This window comes from Jatropha curcas, chromosome 8, assembly GCF_041381405.1.
Source record: "Jatropha curcas cultivar XTBG-Jc1 chromosome 8, XTBG_Jcur_1.0, whole genome shotgun sequence".
Taxonomy (NCBI): domain Eukaryota; kingdom Viridiplantae; phylum Streptophyta; class Magnoliopsida; order Malpighiales; family Euphorbiaceae; genus Jatropha; species Jatropha curcas.
In genome coordinates, this window is record NC_143158.1 from 21,740,851 (window position 1) to 21,757,997 (window position 17,147).

At 33.2% G+C, this 17,147-nt stretch overlaps 1 protein-coding gene across 10 annotated transcripts; it reads right to left on the reverse strand.

Moving 5' to 3' along the window:
- Positions 1–377: 377 nt before the first annotated feature.
- LOC105631075 (uncharacterized) lies at positions 378–11,817 on the reverse strand. Of its 10 annotated transcripts, none has more exons than XM_037641355.2 (7): positions 11,607–11,816; positions 9,924–11,047; positions 6,944–7,004; positions 6,717–6,832; positions 2,882–2,972; positions 1,140–1,187; positions 378–672 (listed from the first exon to the last, which is right to left on the reverse strand). In XM_037641355.2, exons 2-7 carry the CDS (start codon positions 11,045–11,047, stop codon positions 577–579), a joined length of 1,536 nt encoding a protein of 511 aa, XP_037497283.1. In that variant the 5' UTR covers positions 11,607–11,816; the 3' UTR covers positions 378–576. The 10 variants fall into 10 exon arrangements, 7 of the variants coding, with proteins under 7 accessions (XP_037497283.1, XP_012068464.1, XP_012068463.1 ...); XM_012213074.4 differs by having other exon boundaries at positions 6,717–6,829; positions 9,924–11,161; XM_012213073.4 differs by having other exon boundaries at positions 9,924–11,161.
- Between the last annotated feature and the right edge of the window lie 5,330 nt (positions 11,818–17,147).

Below are 17,147 nucleotides of genomic sequence, written 5' to 3' on the forward strand. Positions count from 1 at the left end.
TTTCATTTTTTTTCTACAACACACTAGAACGCCCTAGTTGACGATCCTTTACTCCGACAGCATTTAGAGTTTCTCAAACAATGTGATATCTCACACCAGGTAAATCCTTAGAAAAAGAGGGATGAGCAGTTTTGAAATGGGAAATTTGTTTTCAATACTGCCTCTACGTACTGGAATTTTAACCCTAATGAGAAATCAGTCCATTAGTATCATTGTCAAATCTCCTAGTCCAGAAAACATACAATTAATTCCACAAAAGAAATCAATTGAAGTGGACAGGAAACTATAATTTTACAACCCAGATAAAGTTCTGCTAGCATTTGCATTTGACGATACAAGTAGCTAGCAACTGCAGGGAAAGAGCAATACAATACATCTAAGGAAGCAAATAGCACATAAAATAATGCACAAGAATCCAAACATATTTACTCTGATTTTCCAGTCTGCAACAATTTTCATTACAACCGTGTCAAGTATCACAATTTCAAAATTCTTGGCTATGGAATGATTTCTATGACTGTACATTCCCAAACTGTATTGATACTTTTCCAACAAAATCATGTCCTAGTGGTGAGTTCATGTATTTGGCACATCCTCTACATTGTCCTTTGAATCATCATCATTCTTTGTGTTGCCTAATTTTCGCCGATTAGCAGCAAGCCGGGGCCTCAGCTACGCAGCATAGTTTCATGTTAAACAAAGTAATGAAAGATTGAAACTATAGCACAGAAGTGCATTTGTGGCCTAAAAACAAAAAGTAGGATCCTAGACCTCAAGGTTGATTTCACATGGCAATAGAGACTATCCTATGATAAAATTCTACTGATTTTTTACCATTATTTGGTTCTATTTCATTTCTCCATGACAAACGATGTGAGTGATAAGACAATCCGATTCTGAGGTTTCACTACCATTCTGACAATTTATTGGACCAAAAAAAAAAAAAAAAGAATTAACAGTGGCTTCACGCTTGCCCATAGAATTAGTCCATATTCAATGTGAATGCGAGCTCTGTACTCACTCTAATGGACACATTTAAGGAATACAATCAACCAGACATCAGCCTCATCCGGCATGTCAGTGCAATCAGACAGCTTTCATAATAGTAAAGACTGAAAGAAGCTCGAATCCAAACATACCATCTCAATATACTTTAGTTGCTTCAGAATTTCATCTGTGTCCAGCTCCTGCAGGAAATACATGGAAAATCAGTCAAACAGTACATTAGTTAAAGAACAAGAGCAATTTCTCTCCAGTGAGCTACTACATATTTATCCAATCAAAGAAATTGACTAACAATGGCAAACTAGTTTTATGTCAGGCTGATGACTTTATCCACTTTGCAACTTTCTTGGAAGGAAAGCAAATATGCCTCCCAACGAACACACGGACACAATATACGCATCCAAGTCAATTCCTTAAACACGGTGGATATTTGTACACGCACACGCACACATAACATACAGGATTTTCAGATATGCCATACTGAACTGCCAAAAATTTGAATTTCCAATATCCAAAAACTATCTGCAGTGGTATAAAAGAATAGGGCAGAGACCATAGCAATTAAAGACCAAAGGCGCACTAAGGCGCAAAAGGTTGCTAGAGCCTAGTTGCTAGCCTCTGGGCAAAGGCGCGAGCCTGAGTGAAGTGAGGCGCATAAATAAATTAAAAAATAATGTAAACACATAAATCTGAAAATTATGTTTTAAGATATAAAAAAATGAAAAAAAAAAAAAATAGAAAAACATGGAAAGAAACACACATAAATCAGGAAAAAAAAAAAAAAAAAAAGCAACATGACAAGTTATATTTTAAGATATTAGAGTTAAGATAGAAAACTGTAGAATCGAGAAAATGGGGAAAAAAAAAATTAAAAGCAAGTATAGGAAGAGAAAATGAGAAAGGCATATCTGAATGGCTATTGGAAAAAAACTAGATTGCAAGAGGTGAGTGCTAGATGAAGGAGTGGAGGCTAGATCACAAAAGCTAAGTGACTACTTCAGAAAAACAAAAAAATAGAAAGGAGCGCCTTTCTTGAGCCTTAGGTGCAAAAAAGGCGCATAAAAGCGCACGCCTCTGCCTGGAGGCGATAGCCTGAGTGAAGTGACCCGCCTGAGGACTGTTGAGGCGCAAGCCCTTGAGCCTTAAGTAAGGCACGCCTCTGAGACACAGATCGTTCTAGTCGAAGCAACTAAAGAAGTACGTCATGGGCAAAATATTAGCCATTGTTTAGATATATGGCATTAGAAATTATACATAACATAAAAAAAAAGATGGATTTATTTGACAGCCATTTACCTCAACAGCAGACTTTTGGGATGTGTATGTGTAAGAGAATTGAAATGCACTTACAAAACAAAGCATGGAACTTGTAGAAACCAAACCTTGGTTGAATTTGAAAACACAAGTTGAAACTAAAATAATGCAATCAGAACTTTTGGGTTCAACATAGCAACTAAAATCTGATGTGAGAAGTGCCCAATGCTTTTTAATTTGGTCAACTGTATAATTTTCCACCAGCAAACTGAGATTTTCCCACAACCAAATAGAACAAAGTACAAGAATTTGATTGCTGATATTCATGTTCACTGTTCTACCATTTCAGTCCCTGGGGATCATACCTGTATATATATATATATATATATATATATATATATATATATATATAACATCATTGATCTTGTCTAAGTTCATAATCAAAAATCAATTACAAAGGAACCTTAAAGGAATGTATTTAAATATAAATCTAGGAATGCAATTCTCATAACAATTGAAGCATCTAGACTTTTAATATACCTATGAGCTTTTAATATATAGAAGGCCACAAATCCAACGATGGAAAGCTGAACAAACATCAACAGTCAAAAACTTAATTCACCTGAGGTACAGCACAATCAGCATGAATTGGGTCCCAAAGGACAGAGCAAAAGCACTCCCAGTCATCAGTTTGGACTTCAAATAGAGGAGCCCTGTTATATCAAAAGAGAAATAAATGTTCTTGTCCATTATTAACAACAAACACAAATGCAAATGCAAGATCAATTCATGCATGCTTACGTGCATGCAGACATGCACAAGTTAAAACAATGGAAAAGCAAGGAAAAGGAGAGCAATATCCCACACATGCATGGAATAAGAACTGCAATTTATACATTAGATAGGAAATAAAACAAGTGCAGAAAACAACTCATCTTTACTTCTCTGGACTTTCTTATTATAATTCAGAAGGTGATTTCTAGTTGACTTCAATTGAATGTTGAGCCTCAATTCAAATTTATCAAATAATATCCCTGTATTGAGAAATTCCATAATCATATGCTTAGTAATTTAAAGTTCACTAATTTATAAATACTACAGTGTCAACTGTAGTACACTGTCTTGCAATTTTTTAAGCCTAGAAAGCATTTTCTAGGGGTATTTTCCCAGTTAAACCACATTAATTAATGATGAGTTCTAAAGCTTTGCGGATCTTCAGGTCAATGTTAGGAGGCATTATAATGAACAGACAAGATGGCAAGCAATTCAAGGGGACAAAGATAACCAAATTTGATGCTAGTCTTCCACTAGAGAATGATCAAGCGACTTTAAGAAATGTGATTCTGCCAGTGGGAAAGATTCTGACGGCAAGTGTGCACCCATTAAGAGGACAGAAGCCTCATCCAAGCAGACCTTCCTTTGAGTTATCCAAGAACCATGAAGGGAATCAGCACTTTTGTTACCGTCTCACTTTAAGCTGAGGGAAACAATTCTCATTTTGCCAAGAACAAAGGCAGACTACATTAATCCTGCGATAAACCCCCTAAAAATTCAAAATAATAGGCTTAGATAAGTTCAAGACGCCAGATACACTACCAGTTCTATTCTAATGTAATGACACATAATTCCTGACATGCTACAACATCACCAGGGTCGGCAGGCCTACCATTACTGATTAAAAACATTCTTGTCGGAAGTTCGCATAGACAATCACAAAAAGGGTTTAGTTCCAAGGGCATGGACGGATGTATCCATATTCACTTGCAAGAAGTAACAGAGTCCAAGTGATGTTGAATAGAGATATGACCCTGGTAAAGAGTTTACTGAAAGTCAGCAAGATTTTCTCTTCTCAAATCCAGCAGTAAGTCTCTAATAACAAAATAGAACTTCTTTCCTCAAGGTAGTGCTTAAAAGTAATCAGTTATGTGACTTGGTCTGAAAGGAATAGGATACACCAGCAAACATTGTGGTCTCAGCTTCTCTCTAACCTCTGTGCTTCCAATCACATAGAACGTATATTGTCAAGTAATTTTGAAATATGTGGTTCCAAGTCCGTCATGATTTCTGTTCCCCTGTACCTTAAAGGGACTCCAATATCAGCAATTTCAGATTAGATATGCTTATTTGATTCTTCAGTTTATCGTGATATCTGTTCATACCAATAGAAGTGCAAAATACTTGATTGGTGTGGAGAAATTGAATCTTGAAAAAAGCACAAAAACAGAGCATAATGCTTTACATGCTTCACCCTTAACAGAACAACATCCACGGGGCTAAAGACCACCAATGATTTAGTATAATGACAGATATACAAATATAATAGATCAGCTCAAAACTATTAATATCCACCAGAAACGAAAGTCAAAATACTCTCAAGCCGGTTCAAAAAGAAAAAATCTCAAGCTAAAGGGACATTAGAGTGAGAGGAAATTATATTCGCCTACCTGCAGCAAAAATGCTAAATTTAACAAAATACTCTCTTACACATAAAGAAACTTCCAAATCCATTGGGCTAAAACCAATATATCCTACAATTGAATTCTATTTATAGAGAAAACCGTTACTTGTTTGCTAAATCAAAACGAAATAGCAAATATATCTATGAATTAGGAATCCTAAAACAAATGAAAATTAGAGATGAACCCTAACAAATCTCCACTTTGGATTGAATTCCACCAAATAGTAAATCATCTTCTCCAATTTGCTGCTTAGATCTGCAGAACTTAAAATTTATTGACTACCACTTGCAAATTTCAAATTTTCTCAAATCAGAAAGTGTCTGAACCATAAGCTCTAATTACGACTTGTTAGCATCAAAGGAAGAGCCAAAACTAAATCATGAACAAGCACAATTAACATAACACAATAATTTGCATGATTCACCATTAATAAGGCTACATGCACAGGGCTATAAACGACCGCAAGCTAATAAAACTATCAAAGATCCAAAAATGATGAATCATTCCCAAAGTACTAGCATCCACTGCAAAAGAATACAAAATGTCACGTCAAAATACCTTCAATTAAATGGACAACAGAAAAACAGTGAAGTGTTATAGTTGCCTGCCTACAAGCTAAAACACAAATCTCTCAACACAAACTCTCTCTCCAAGAAGGAATTGCCAAAGCCATTGGATTAAAGAAACAAATACCTTGGATCTTATATTTAAAAAAAACCAATAAAAATTTACAAAATAAATACCTTTTTTTGTTTTCTTTTTTTCCTATTATTCTAATCCTTTTCTAAGAGTCTCAATCTTTTCCTTTTTTCCTTTAGAAAAAAGGCGAAAAAAAAATTGAAACAATACACCAGTTCTAAATTGGGAAGTTTGGATCTGAAGGAATTTGACTTGAGCAAAAGCTGACTGAGTTGGATTTACAAAATCAAAAATTAATTGACATCAAAAACTATAAAATGTGAAAAAAAAAAAAAAAATCTTATTCTTAGATTGCATTTGATAGCAAATAAATATTTGGCAACGAAGAGATCTTAAAGCAAATCAATTAAGAACCTAGAAGAGAGAAAGTTTGCTTCATCAGCCTATAAAGTGAAGTTAGAAGATAGGAATTTTTCAGAGAATTATAATTATATGGGTATTTTGGCCATCTCGCATCCCATTAATGGGTAAAGAACTGTTTAGCTCAGGATCTAGAGGTACTACTTTTCAAACAGTACAGAACAAAATATATAATAAGGCAGACCTCAAGGGCTGTTGAAGAATAATTTATGAGAAATGTTTTTGAGTTCGAGCCATGCCATGAGAAGTGGACTTATGTTGAGTAGGCATTAAATTGTGATGTTGAAGTGGCTGACAATCTACAAACATAAGCCCATGTTTCCAAATGACAAACTTTTGCAAACTTATAGAGATGGAAAGGAGTTCAAAGGTGTTAGAGAACTTTAGTTGGGCATAAATTAACAATCACTTATTCATTTTGCCTTGCCATGTATTATGAATTCAATCATAAATCGACATAGGTTAAATACTGCATGAAATTATTCTTACATTTTGGATTTAATTGCTACTAATCATGAAATATGGCATGAAATTAATAAAATTAGAAGAATACAGTAATTGAAATTTTGCACAAAATTCAAGATTTTTAGATGCAATAGCCCTAAAATTACAATCACATTCAAAATTGTAAGTATTATAAGTTTTCCATGTGATTAATTTTGTTCAAAACTCAACATTTTCCAGAAAGATTATACAACCAAAGTATGCTACAATTGTACACATTTCTCTAGTATTTAGATTTTTGTGCTGCACATTAGAGGTCTTTTGAGTAAAACCCCAAAGGCTCTTATCGTGCAAGAGTCTTAGACAACCAGTCAGAGATTTCAGGTTCAACATTCTAACAAGCATAATTTGAAATTTCATTAGGTTTCTGATTGGATGCACATTTAATACAAACCACAGGCACAATCACCCAAAAGAAAATCATTATTAATTTACCTGCGCCACTTTCCACATATAGTTGCACCAGTACTTTCTCCTGTAGCATCCATAACCTCTCTACATTGGAGCCAATTGCCAATAGAGCCAAGTTTTGGCTTGTTGGACTTCCTCTTCTAGGTCAATACATGTGTGATCTGTCAGTCCTTCCTAAAATCTACAAGCCTATGTAAATAGAGAACATAAGGAAAAACACAATAGCAAACAAAATTTGCAGCCATACTTACAGTCAAGCAAACAAAATCCAATGGATTCACTTCCAAAGCCTCAGCAACTGTGTCTACATCTCTAAATGAAAATTAAAAGAACAAGTCAAAACAAGGCAAAAGAATAGATGTAAAAGTGATAACCAAAACAAGATCAAAGATTAGATGAAAAACTTTTATACACGATCAACCTATCACACACAGATATGTAGTGGGACCTTCCTTTTGTAAAGCACCAAAGCAAGCCACCAACATATGACAATATGAAAATAAATACTAAAAATCCTTTAATTTGAGACATAGTAACATCGTTGAGAAAAACTCAGAGTCACAAAGGTTGTAAATTTAATAACCACAAAAGCTTTCTCATGATTATTTGTCCTCAACCATGTGTTATATGTAAAGAAACAAGGCTTAAACGTTTTTCCCCCCGCCAACCAATCATCCTTAATCCCTCTTCATTGCAAGGATCCTGGGGTTTTAATAATTTAACGTCCGAAAAGCCAAAAGATGGCAACAGGAACAATAATTAAGCTTAAGCACAAGCCAGCAAGGATCGGCTACATTAATCATTTGCTTCCATTCCTTGCTCATAGCTAGTTCACACTAATGCCAAGAAGTAGTAATTTTTTTAGATAACTTCCCTCAAAGTGGTTTTAGGTATACCTCTTCACCTTTTAACACAATCCATCATCAAAGTCTCACACTTGCGAACCAGGGCACATCAAGAACTATATAGGAACTAATCCAGTTCAGATTTCCTTCTTTCATTTTATCTCCAACACGTGCTACTTGCACATTGTTGTCGGATATCAAATCTTATCAATATTCTATGGCCATACATCTATATCAACATTCACATTTCTGCAACATTTGCCTTGTATGTTGGACATTAGTAGCCCAATGTTGTCCCATGTAATATCACTTTAGATTACCTTGAGAAGCTCCATGAAACATTAATTTTCCACGTGACTTTGCCTTAGTCTTAAGACAATTAGCAGCTAGCATACATAACCAAGATTACTTCAAACATCCTTCTGAAGGGTTTGACCTAAAAGTTTCCATTCACTTTTAATAATTTTTATTTCCATTAGTATATGATTTATAAAGAATAATAAAACATTCATAGTACAAGCTGAGCCCAGCTCAAACCTGCCAGGCTCGAAGCTCAGGTCGACAAAAATTGGGCTCAGCTTGAAATTTGACAAGTCGGAAAATTTTAGACTCGAGCTCGATTTGAGGCTCAAGTTTAATTCGACAAATTTTGAGCTCAAGCTCGGCAAGAGGCTCAAATAAGTTTAAAATAAATATTATATATGTATATATAAAAGCTCGATTTGAGCCGAACTTTTCAAACTTTTTTTGAGCGGAGCTCGAACATCTTGTGAGCCAACTCAGCTTATTTACACCCCTACTTACCAGAGATCAGTTTACACATGAAACACAATGCGTTTACTTATGACTTGAACTCTACCCAAAGAATCTCCATTTCTATTTTCCATTGTAAAATCAAAAGAAAAGGATTGCATTGTCCCACCATAAGCTCCTGTTACATTTAATAGTCTCACGTTCTTCATTCCTTCTAACTAGCTTTATTCTATCTCAACTAGCATCATTTGATTTTTTTTTTTTTTTTTTTTTCCTTCTTACTGTGCTGGGACTTAAAAGTCTAAAATGTGAAGAATCAAAAGATGGGAAAGATGAGCCTAAGAATCTAGTAGTAAATTAGCAAGGAGAAAGAAAAATGGGGATCTCCTCCTCTAAACTCTTATCCTAGGAATCAGCAAAAACATAGAAAAGTAGTAGCCAAATTGGCATCTGCTGACTCATTAATACAGAATCTCAAACATCTATTTCACTAAAAACCGTTTGGCATTGCATTCAAACTGCTTTTTGGAAAAGTACTTTTCTAGATGCTTTTGCTAAAAAGTACTTGAAAACTACTTCTAAATGCTTTTTATTTGTACAACATTCAAAAATGCACCTTAAGAATAACTAATAGGTTGCTTTCAATTAAAATACTAGAAGGATGTGTTTATCAATAGCAGCAGCAACAATGCCAAACAGACCACAATAACTTGATGCCCAATAGAGTTCATAATCCATCGATTATCATTGAGTTATTGGTCTGCAGTCCTGACCCATAACATAGTTTATAGTACACAAAACGCAATGGAGAAGATATGCACACAAATCTCACAGAGAATGCCAACAGGATTATTAAGCCCTTACTTGAGCACAAAACTGGAAGAAATGACAATTAACCACTATGTAATATGACCATCATGAACCTCAAAATATTTTTCAACTTCTGATTCTTGATAACTTCCCATTATTCTGAGAAAACCATCAGCACAAGGTTTATCACCATTCAAAGTAAAGAATAAGTTTTCTCTCCCTCTAAAAGATGACTAAAGAGCATTAACAAATAACTACTTATTATCTCACCTGAGCGGATCCCATTACAAGCCACGAACATAAGCGTTGTTGAACATAATTAACCTAACAGAGTTTCCAAAAGGAAAAGTATGTGGACAAAAGTACCAGGTTTTATGAACGTCGATGCATTTTACCTGCAGAATAACAACACATTTCTCTACTGATGTGCTTCAACCGTTCATGCTCTTAATTTTCGCCAAACTCTCTTCCATAAAGGAAAAAGGGAAAAAAAAAAGGCCTTACCATAAAATTTAAGTGCCTAGGGATTGGATATAGCTTCTTTTAGAAGACAACAATATTAGTCAAATATTTGTACAATAAGAAATTGGGACCAAATCTCATAATCAATTTACGACTCTTTGCAAGATGAACAAACCCAAGAATCTATGTTCAAGACGAATGAATCAATATATCATGTTCATTCAAATGTTATTCCACTACTCAAAGATGACCTTCATGGATAAGTGTAAGATACAACTGTCTATAGCATAATTTAAAGTTACCTATTCCTTAATAGCATTTGCTGGAAAGTGAAAATATGGAGATTATCAAAAGCACATACTTGGTGATTGGACCAGACCAATCTGGAACCTCTGCTTGAAAACCTTTGCCAATTCGAACACCAGATGCATAAGACCCAGCGTCTCTTAACATCAATGCAATAGGATTTAATTCATTTATAGAAGAACTTCGACATCTGCCCTTTTCACCAATCATATTAGGATATGTTCTGCAAATTTTCTCCTTAAGAATTTTGCTGCGCTTCTTTGAACACGAATGACAAAACCACTCATCAAGTGGTATTCTTTTTACACGAGGATTGCAGCAAGATAAATGAAATGCCTCTTCACAGTTATCACAAATTAGCATTTTAAGTGTAGATTCTGCATTCGAACAAACTTTGCATACCCAAGAACTGCTAACAGTGGTACTATCACCAACATCTTCAGTAGAAGTACGACTCCTGCTTGGCCAAGCTTCTTTAATCACTCCCTGGCTTCTAATTATAGAGACAGATAAATCCTTTTCTGAACCATCTTCCCCTGAGGCCTCTACAATCATTGCACTGGATGACGAGCATTCACCAGTTTCATCTACTTCAGTCTGCATGGAAGCTGAAACAAGTTCCATACCTGACATTGATGATGAGCAACTGTCATTTATACTGTTAACCTCAATGATTTTCTGGCCTCTAATTTTGGAAGCTTCATCAAAACCCCGTTCTTCTATGAGTAAACATCCATTAATGGATTCTGATTTGAAAAGATGAGAGGCCCCTTGCAATATTATATAAGGCATGACAGGGGCTCCAACGGTATGCTCACCTTGAGAAAGTATTTGTTGCTCCTTAAATGCAATAGAAGGGGCATCAGAACTAATGGCAGAGACACTATCCTCTCCACTCCTCTTCATGCATGCAGGGGATCGTGCTGAGCAAATGCCAACAGAATTTCCTTGGAGCTTCCTTCGGCTGTATACAAAATTAGGAGCAGATTTTCCCTGTAGCTTCCTTCGCCTATATACAAGATTAGGTTTAGAACTTTCAGACATTGCAGAGGGGTTTGAGAGGTGAGAACTCTTCGAAAAACTCAATGGGTATGAGCAATCATCTTTTTTTTTTTCCTCAGTGATTGATGCGACATCTAAGGAGGCAATGTGAGAACATTCATGGCAATTTTTACACATCTGGAAAATTTCAGTAGAAGACATCCAATCACAAATAAAATCCTTTTTCCAATCAGATATACAAAACAAAGCAGCTTCAATTGGACTATACCAACATCTTCACCTGAAAGAAGTCTGCAATAACATGCAGGATTGTTACCAAACCGTTCAACTCCATTTATTCAATTCATATGCTCATAACATAAACAAGATAATGTATATGCACATAACATAAAATTTAATGTCTGTTTCCTGCCTGGACAATTATGATCATTTTGACAAGAAGATAACAAAAGAAATTTGAACATCATTTTGTTTCTAAGATAACAAAAAACAATCCTCAGCCGAAACATAAATGAAAATTAATCACATAATCATGCGCAAATAACATAGCATAATCCTTAAACAATAAGTAATCGACAACACTCAAATTTTCAAGGTTTATAGTTTCCATTGATCCAGAAAGACAGTTAGCATAAAAACTGATGCATATTTCTTCCTTATTTCTGCCCTAAAATTTATGCTTTTAAATATCTGCATGATTAAATAAATAACAAAATTGGGGATAAAGACACAATACCGGTCATTTGGATGCCCCTATTTCGAAATCGCAGACCACCATTGGTCTTCCAGTCAAAGAATGACAAGAAAGGCAGACTGGACGAAAAATAACCTGTTGTTTATTTTTCTCTTCTACTATTTTCTTTGAAGCCCTAAACAAGAAGAAGAGGAAGAAAAGGAAAATGAGAGACAAGAGTAGTTCGGTTAAAACAAAAAGAAGAACAGCACAATGTGTTATTTATTGTTTAATAAGAAGTACGAGATACGTTCCAAGATTTGATTACAGTGGTATTTTCAAACTCTTCAATTTTCTTTTTTTCTTTTTTCCTTTTTTGTTTTCCAATTATAAAAATAATAGCATAAAAGAAAATGTGAGTAAATATAAAGCAAATATTATTATATGAATCTCAAAAATGTAAAAGATTGAGTTAAAAAAAACTCTTATTTCTAGATCATAAAATTCACCTCAAGAGATATATTATTCGATGAGATAATAAATAAAAATACCGAAAAGATAGAAAGATTCATTGAGAAATTGGATGGATATCATGTATGGATTTATAACACTTCCTTAACTGTTCATTTGCACAAAGAATATGCTTCATTAAGAATTTATTAAAAAAATTCAATGAAAAAATCCTAGCGAAGAACAAAGCACAAATATTCTTTTATGTATAAGAATAATATTCTTTTATGTATAAGAATTTAACTCCCCGGTGAATATCCACTTTGAAAATTTTAAGCGATGTATTCCAATGTCATACATTTTTTTTTTTTTTTTTAAATGTTGCAATCTATGGAGACTTAATGAACAAATCTATCATATGAAGACCATATGAACAATCTCATACACTATTTATTGCACATCATTATCACCATTCATATGAAGACCATATGTGAAGAAGAACTTTTGTAAAATATATTGCGTTTTATCTTCCATAACGAATCCCCTGTAAACTACTTTATCTTTATGTAATAATATGGATATGTTATTATAAGATAAGTCGTACTTTTCTCGAATAAAATGAGTTAAGCGCATGAATAACTATTGTTTCTACATGATTGAGGAAGCAGCAACTATATATTATTTTGTAGATCTTCATGATATTATTGTACCATCATAAATGAATAAATAGCTTTTGAGGTATTACTTTGTGTGCATCGGGTAAATACCCTACATGTAAATAACCAACTAAACTTGTGTTAGATTCATAAGAATAAAATAAATCCATATCAATTGTTTCTTTTAAATACTGTGACATGTGTTTGACCCATTTCAATGTCTTTGAGTAGGATTTTTAAACTTTATCTTGCGAGCATAGTAACAGAAAATGTTATATCTATTCATGTAGTAGTGGCAAGATACATAGTGCACCAATTATACTAAATTATGGCAGTTATGACCAAGGAGTATTTCATTAGCTTCTAGAGGCCAAGACGGTCTTTAGTCATATCAAATAATGGAACAACTTTAGAGTACTGAATGTTAGTAATAGTGTATGACCTAAATCCTTACCAAAAATATGCAATGTTCATTTTTAATGCAATTTGTATTTTTTTTTTTTTTTTACATAAATGGTTTATCTAATTGAATATAAGTCCATTAGCACTTTGGTAGGAAAATCTATTTACAAGATTTGTGAATATGAATTATAGACTTTCTTATACAAATGCTACAAAACTGTTCATGGTTGTAAGGCAATTTGCTGGGTGTCAATTTCTAGAAGACCATCATATCTGTTTATTCTCCACAGTTAGTATGTGACACTAATGATGTGGATGTAGTGAGTCTCATGATACTAGATTGAGAATTAGAACAAAACGTGGGTACTCATGGACTGAGTGAGTCGAACATGTGATACTGGAAAATGATTATATGGAGTTTTACTACTTGCCAATAAGTTATTATCCAAGCATAGTTGTTCCAATCCTTAGACCTAAGGTGAATCTTATCTCGCATATAGGTGGTTAGGATTTGGTACTGGTTTCATACATGTATTATGTATGTGCATATGGACATGTATTGGTCCTATTCAAATTGTATGTAGGAGGTAAGTGATCAGCCAATAGGGGATTCATACCCTGAAGAAATAGGGATAAGATCTTATGATATCTAGTCATTTCTAATGTGGAAAGAAACATAGTTAAAAGGATTCTGTAAAAAAAGGATTTTCTAGTAGAAGTCCAATTATATCAAGAGTTTGGAATCGAGATGATCTCATAGTATCTAAGCTGATAGGTTTAACCATGATCCTAGTTAGATCAGATCTTAGATAAAGGGATTAGGTTATACAATAATATGATATATGGTTATATTGAATACAGTGTTATTCATATTTAATTAGATAATTATGACATGTTATGCTAGGCATAACCCATGGTTTTGTAGAACTAAATGAGAATTGAGACAATCCTTTAGTGAGAATTGGTTTCTAATAATATCAAATGAGTTGATATTATATTCCACTACTACTTAGTTATGGATCTAGTAAGTGACACACACCTAATTAACCTCGCCAAACAAGCACTTACCTTGTGTTGATTATTAATTAAAGAGTTTAATTAAATAATAAAAATAATTGAATTAGAATTGTAAAGGTATTTACAAGGTCCCTACAATGTCCTTATGTCAAATTCAAGATGAGAGTTTGCAATTTAGTTGAATTTGTATGGGATGCAAATAGAAGGATTCAAATGAATTATTATTTGTACTCTCTTGGACTTGATTAGAAGATATGACTCATTGTTTTAGTCATGACTAATTAAGAGAAAGATTGTAGTTAATTCTATCTAGTTTTCCTAAAAGTTAGTTTTTCAGCACGCTTCAAGAGGTAATGCTTGAACCCTTTCTCCTCCATCTTTGCACATGTATTTTATGAATTATTTGAATGATCAATACTTGAAAATATGAGATATAAATGAATATTTGTATATGTGTGAATTAATTACACTAGGTTAGAGGCAAAGGAAAAATTTTAAGTGTTAATTATTCTAGGATTCGTCTAGACCTTTTTTTGCTTCCGATGTCCGTAAGTTATCCTCAATCTTCACGCAATAGGTGTGCTTTATCCATATAAGTTTCAAAATCTTTTCTGAATAAGCATATTCATAAACAAAAATTCCTTTCAATAAATGTTCAATTTGTAGTACAATACAAATTTTTGTCTTTCCAAGATCTCTGGTTTCAAATTCATTCTTCAAATAATCCATTGTCTTTTGGAGCTCTACTAGAGTTCTAAAGAGATTTATATATCATCAACATATACAAAAATAATAACAAACTCAGATGTTGATTTCTCTATGAAAACACATGGACAAATTGGTTCATTTACATAGCCTTTTTCATTAAATATGCACAAGGTAGTTATATTGTATGTGCGTAACATCCCCTTTCCGCTCACAAAAAACCAGACAAGAGATGTCACATTCTGTGCTAAAGGCACTTATTAACTTACTTGCTTATTAATTAACTATTTACTTATGCTTTATTATAAAATAGTTGAGTTACAAAATCATAGTTAAAAGCGAAAGGCCCATCAAATAGACTTACAAAAATGTTTTAGGAAAATCTTAGAAAAAAACTGCAAGAGTTTTCCCAAAAAACTAGAGTTAACAAAACTTATCAAAAACCTCAAAACATTAACCATCACTTAGTGTGATGTTTCCATCATTTATTTAAAAGGTAAAATCCAAAATGTTCGTAACTCAACTTAAATATGAGACTTATAAAATCCTTTAAGCCAAATTAAAGCCAAAGTATTAAACTGTCCCAATTACATATTTGTGAGACCCTGAACCGAGTGCCTTGTCCAATCCATTAAATGTGGAATCGAAACGCTCATATTGAGTTGGATTCACGATGTGAAGACATATTTAATTTGATTGCTATCTTTGAAAAGGAGTCGCCACTTACATCTTTTACTTTGAGGTAAAAATCTAAGGAAAACCCTAATGTTGACTTTGGACATTGGTCCAAATGGATAAAATGCACTAATCATTGAAACCGAGGAGGATTCGAGGACTAGATTTTTCAATTTTAAAATAATCGATTCATTGGCCTAAATGTTAATGCTTCGTCAAATAAAAAACAATTTAAAGATGGATAAATGCATAGCAATTATAAAAGGCGATAAAGAAAGTAATAAAAAAAGCGATAAATAAAACAGTAAAAGAATAAAGGGAGTGTCATATCGTTTAAAGGATCCTAGAATGGCCATACATCTCCCAATTAAGAAATGAAATTTTAAATGAAAATGAATGAAAACAACAAAAAGGGGAATGTCATCTCTAGCCCTTTTAAGAAAAGTTTAGGATGACCACACGTTTTCCCGAATAAAAAATAAAGCAAATATCCATAAAAGCAAATAAAGGAAACACAAGGCATCAAAAGGAGTATTGCCTCTAGCCCTTTATAGGATTCTAGGACAATCACAAGTCTCCTAATTGAATGAAATAAACTTGTAGATCCAAGAAAAAAAAAGAAGAAGGAAAATGGGGTTTTGTGGATTTTTGTTTCGCAACTCGAGTTTTAGTAGTCGAGTCTGCTTGCTTATTCCATTGAATAGAAATCAGAACCAAGCAGTTTTTCCATTGTGAAATAGGAATTTTAATTATGAAAAGTGTGTATGTATGCGTGTGTTTGTCAAAAGTTAGCTTTAGCGCCATTTTGGGTAAAACAAAGTCGTTTGATTTGGAAATAATGGCTTTAGTCGCCAAATTGATGAAAATGTGAATTCAATTGCCAATATGATTTAAAAGTGATTTTAATCGCCAATTGATTGAAAAAGTGGCTTTAGCCATCAGCTTTAGTCGTCAATTTTAATGTGAAAATGGTTCATTTGGCTTTAATTACCAAAGTTTTTAAAAGAAAAGGAGATGAAATAGTGCACATAACGAAGCAGGGAAAACAAACAATTCCTATCTATTCATCTAATATAAGCATGTAAGTTATGTTCATGCCATTAAAAAATTTAGAGCCTCACATTGAAGACAATTATAACAAAATAAAAAATTCAAAATTATAAAATTGTACGATCATGCTTAAAATGCAAAGGCAAAAGTGTTGTACTTAAGGCATTCTATAAATATGGAAAAGAGATGTTTAAATCTAAGAAATATAATTCAAAGTCTCTAACCTAAGGTAAATGGTTTAAGGACTAATCATGCATTCTAAATATTAAAGCATTTATTTAAACTTAGTTAAACGTGTATTTAATTGAATTGAATCTAAGAAAGTCTAATTATTATTTTCTAGATTAAAATAAGCACTTAATTAATCATAAGCTAAGTGAACATAAAACTTAATTAAATCTAAGTTTAATCATGCGATTACCTAAGTCCTAAGTTAATTATGTTTTAATTGAGTTCTAAATTAAACTAATTAAACATATGCAATAAAAATAAAAAAAAGGATCATGCATTTAATTAAATCTAGTGTAGCTAATTAAATTTAAGTGATCATGTAATTATTCGAGTTAAACACTAAATTAATCTAATTAACCCTATGCAATTAAAATAAATAACTAAGTGTTTAATTAACTAATTAAATCTAAGTGATGAT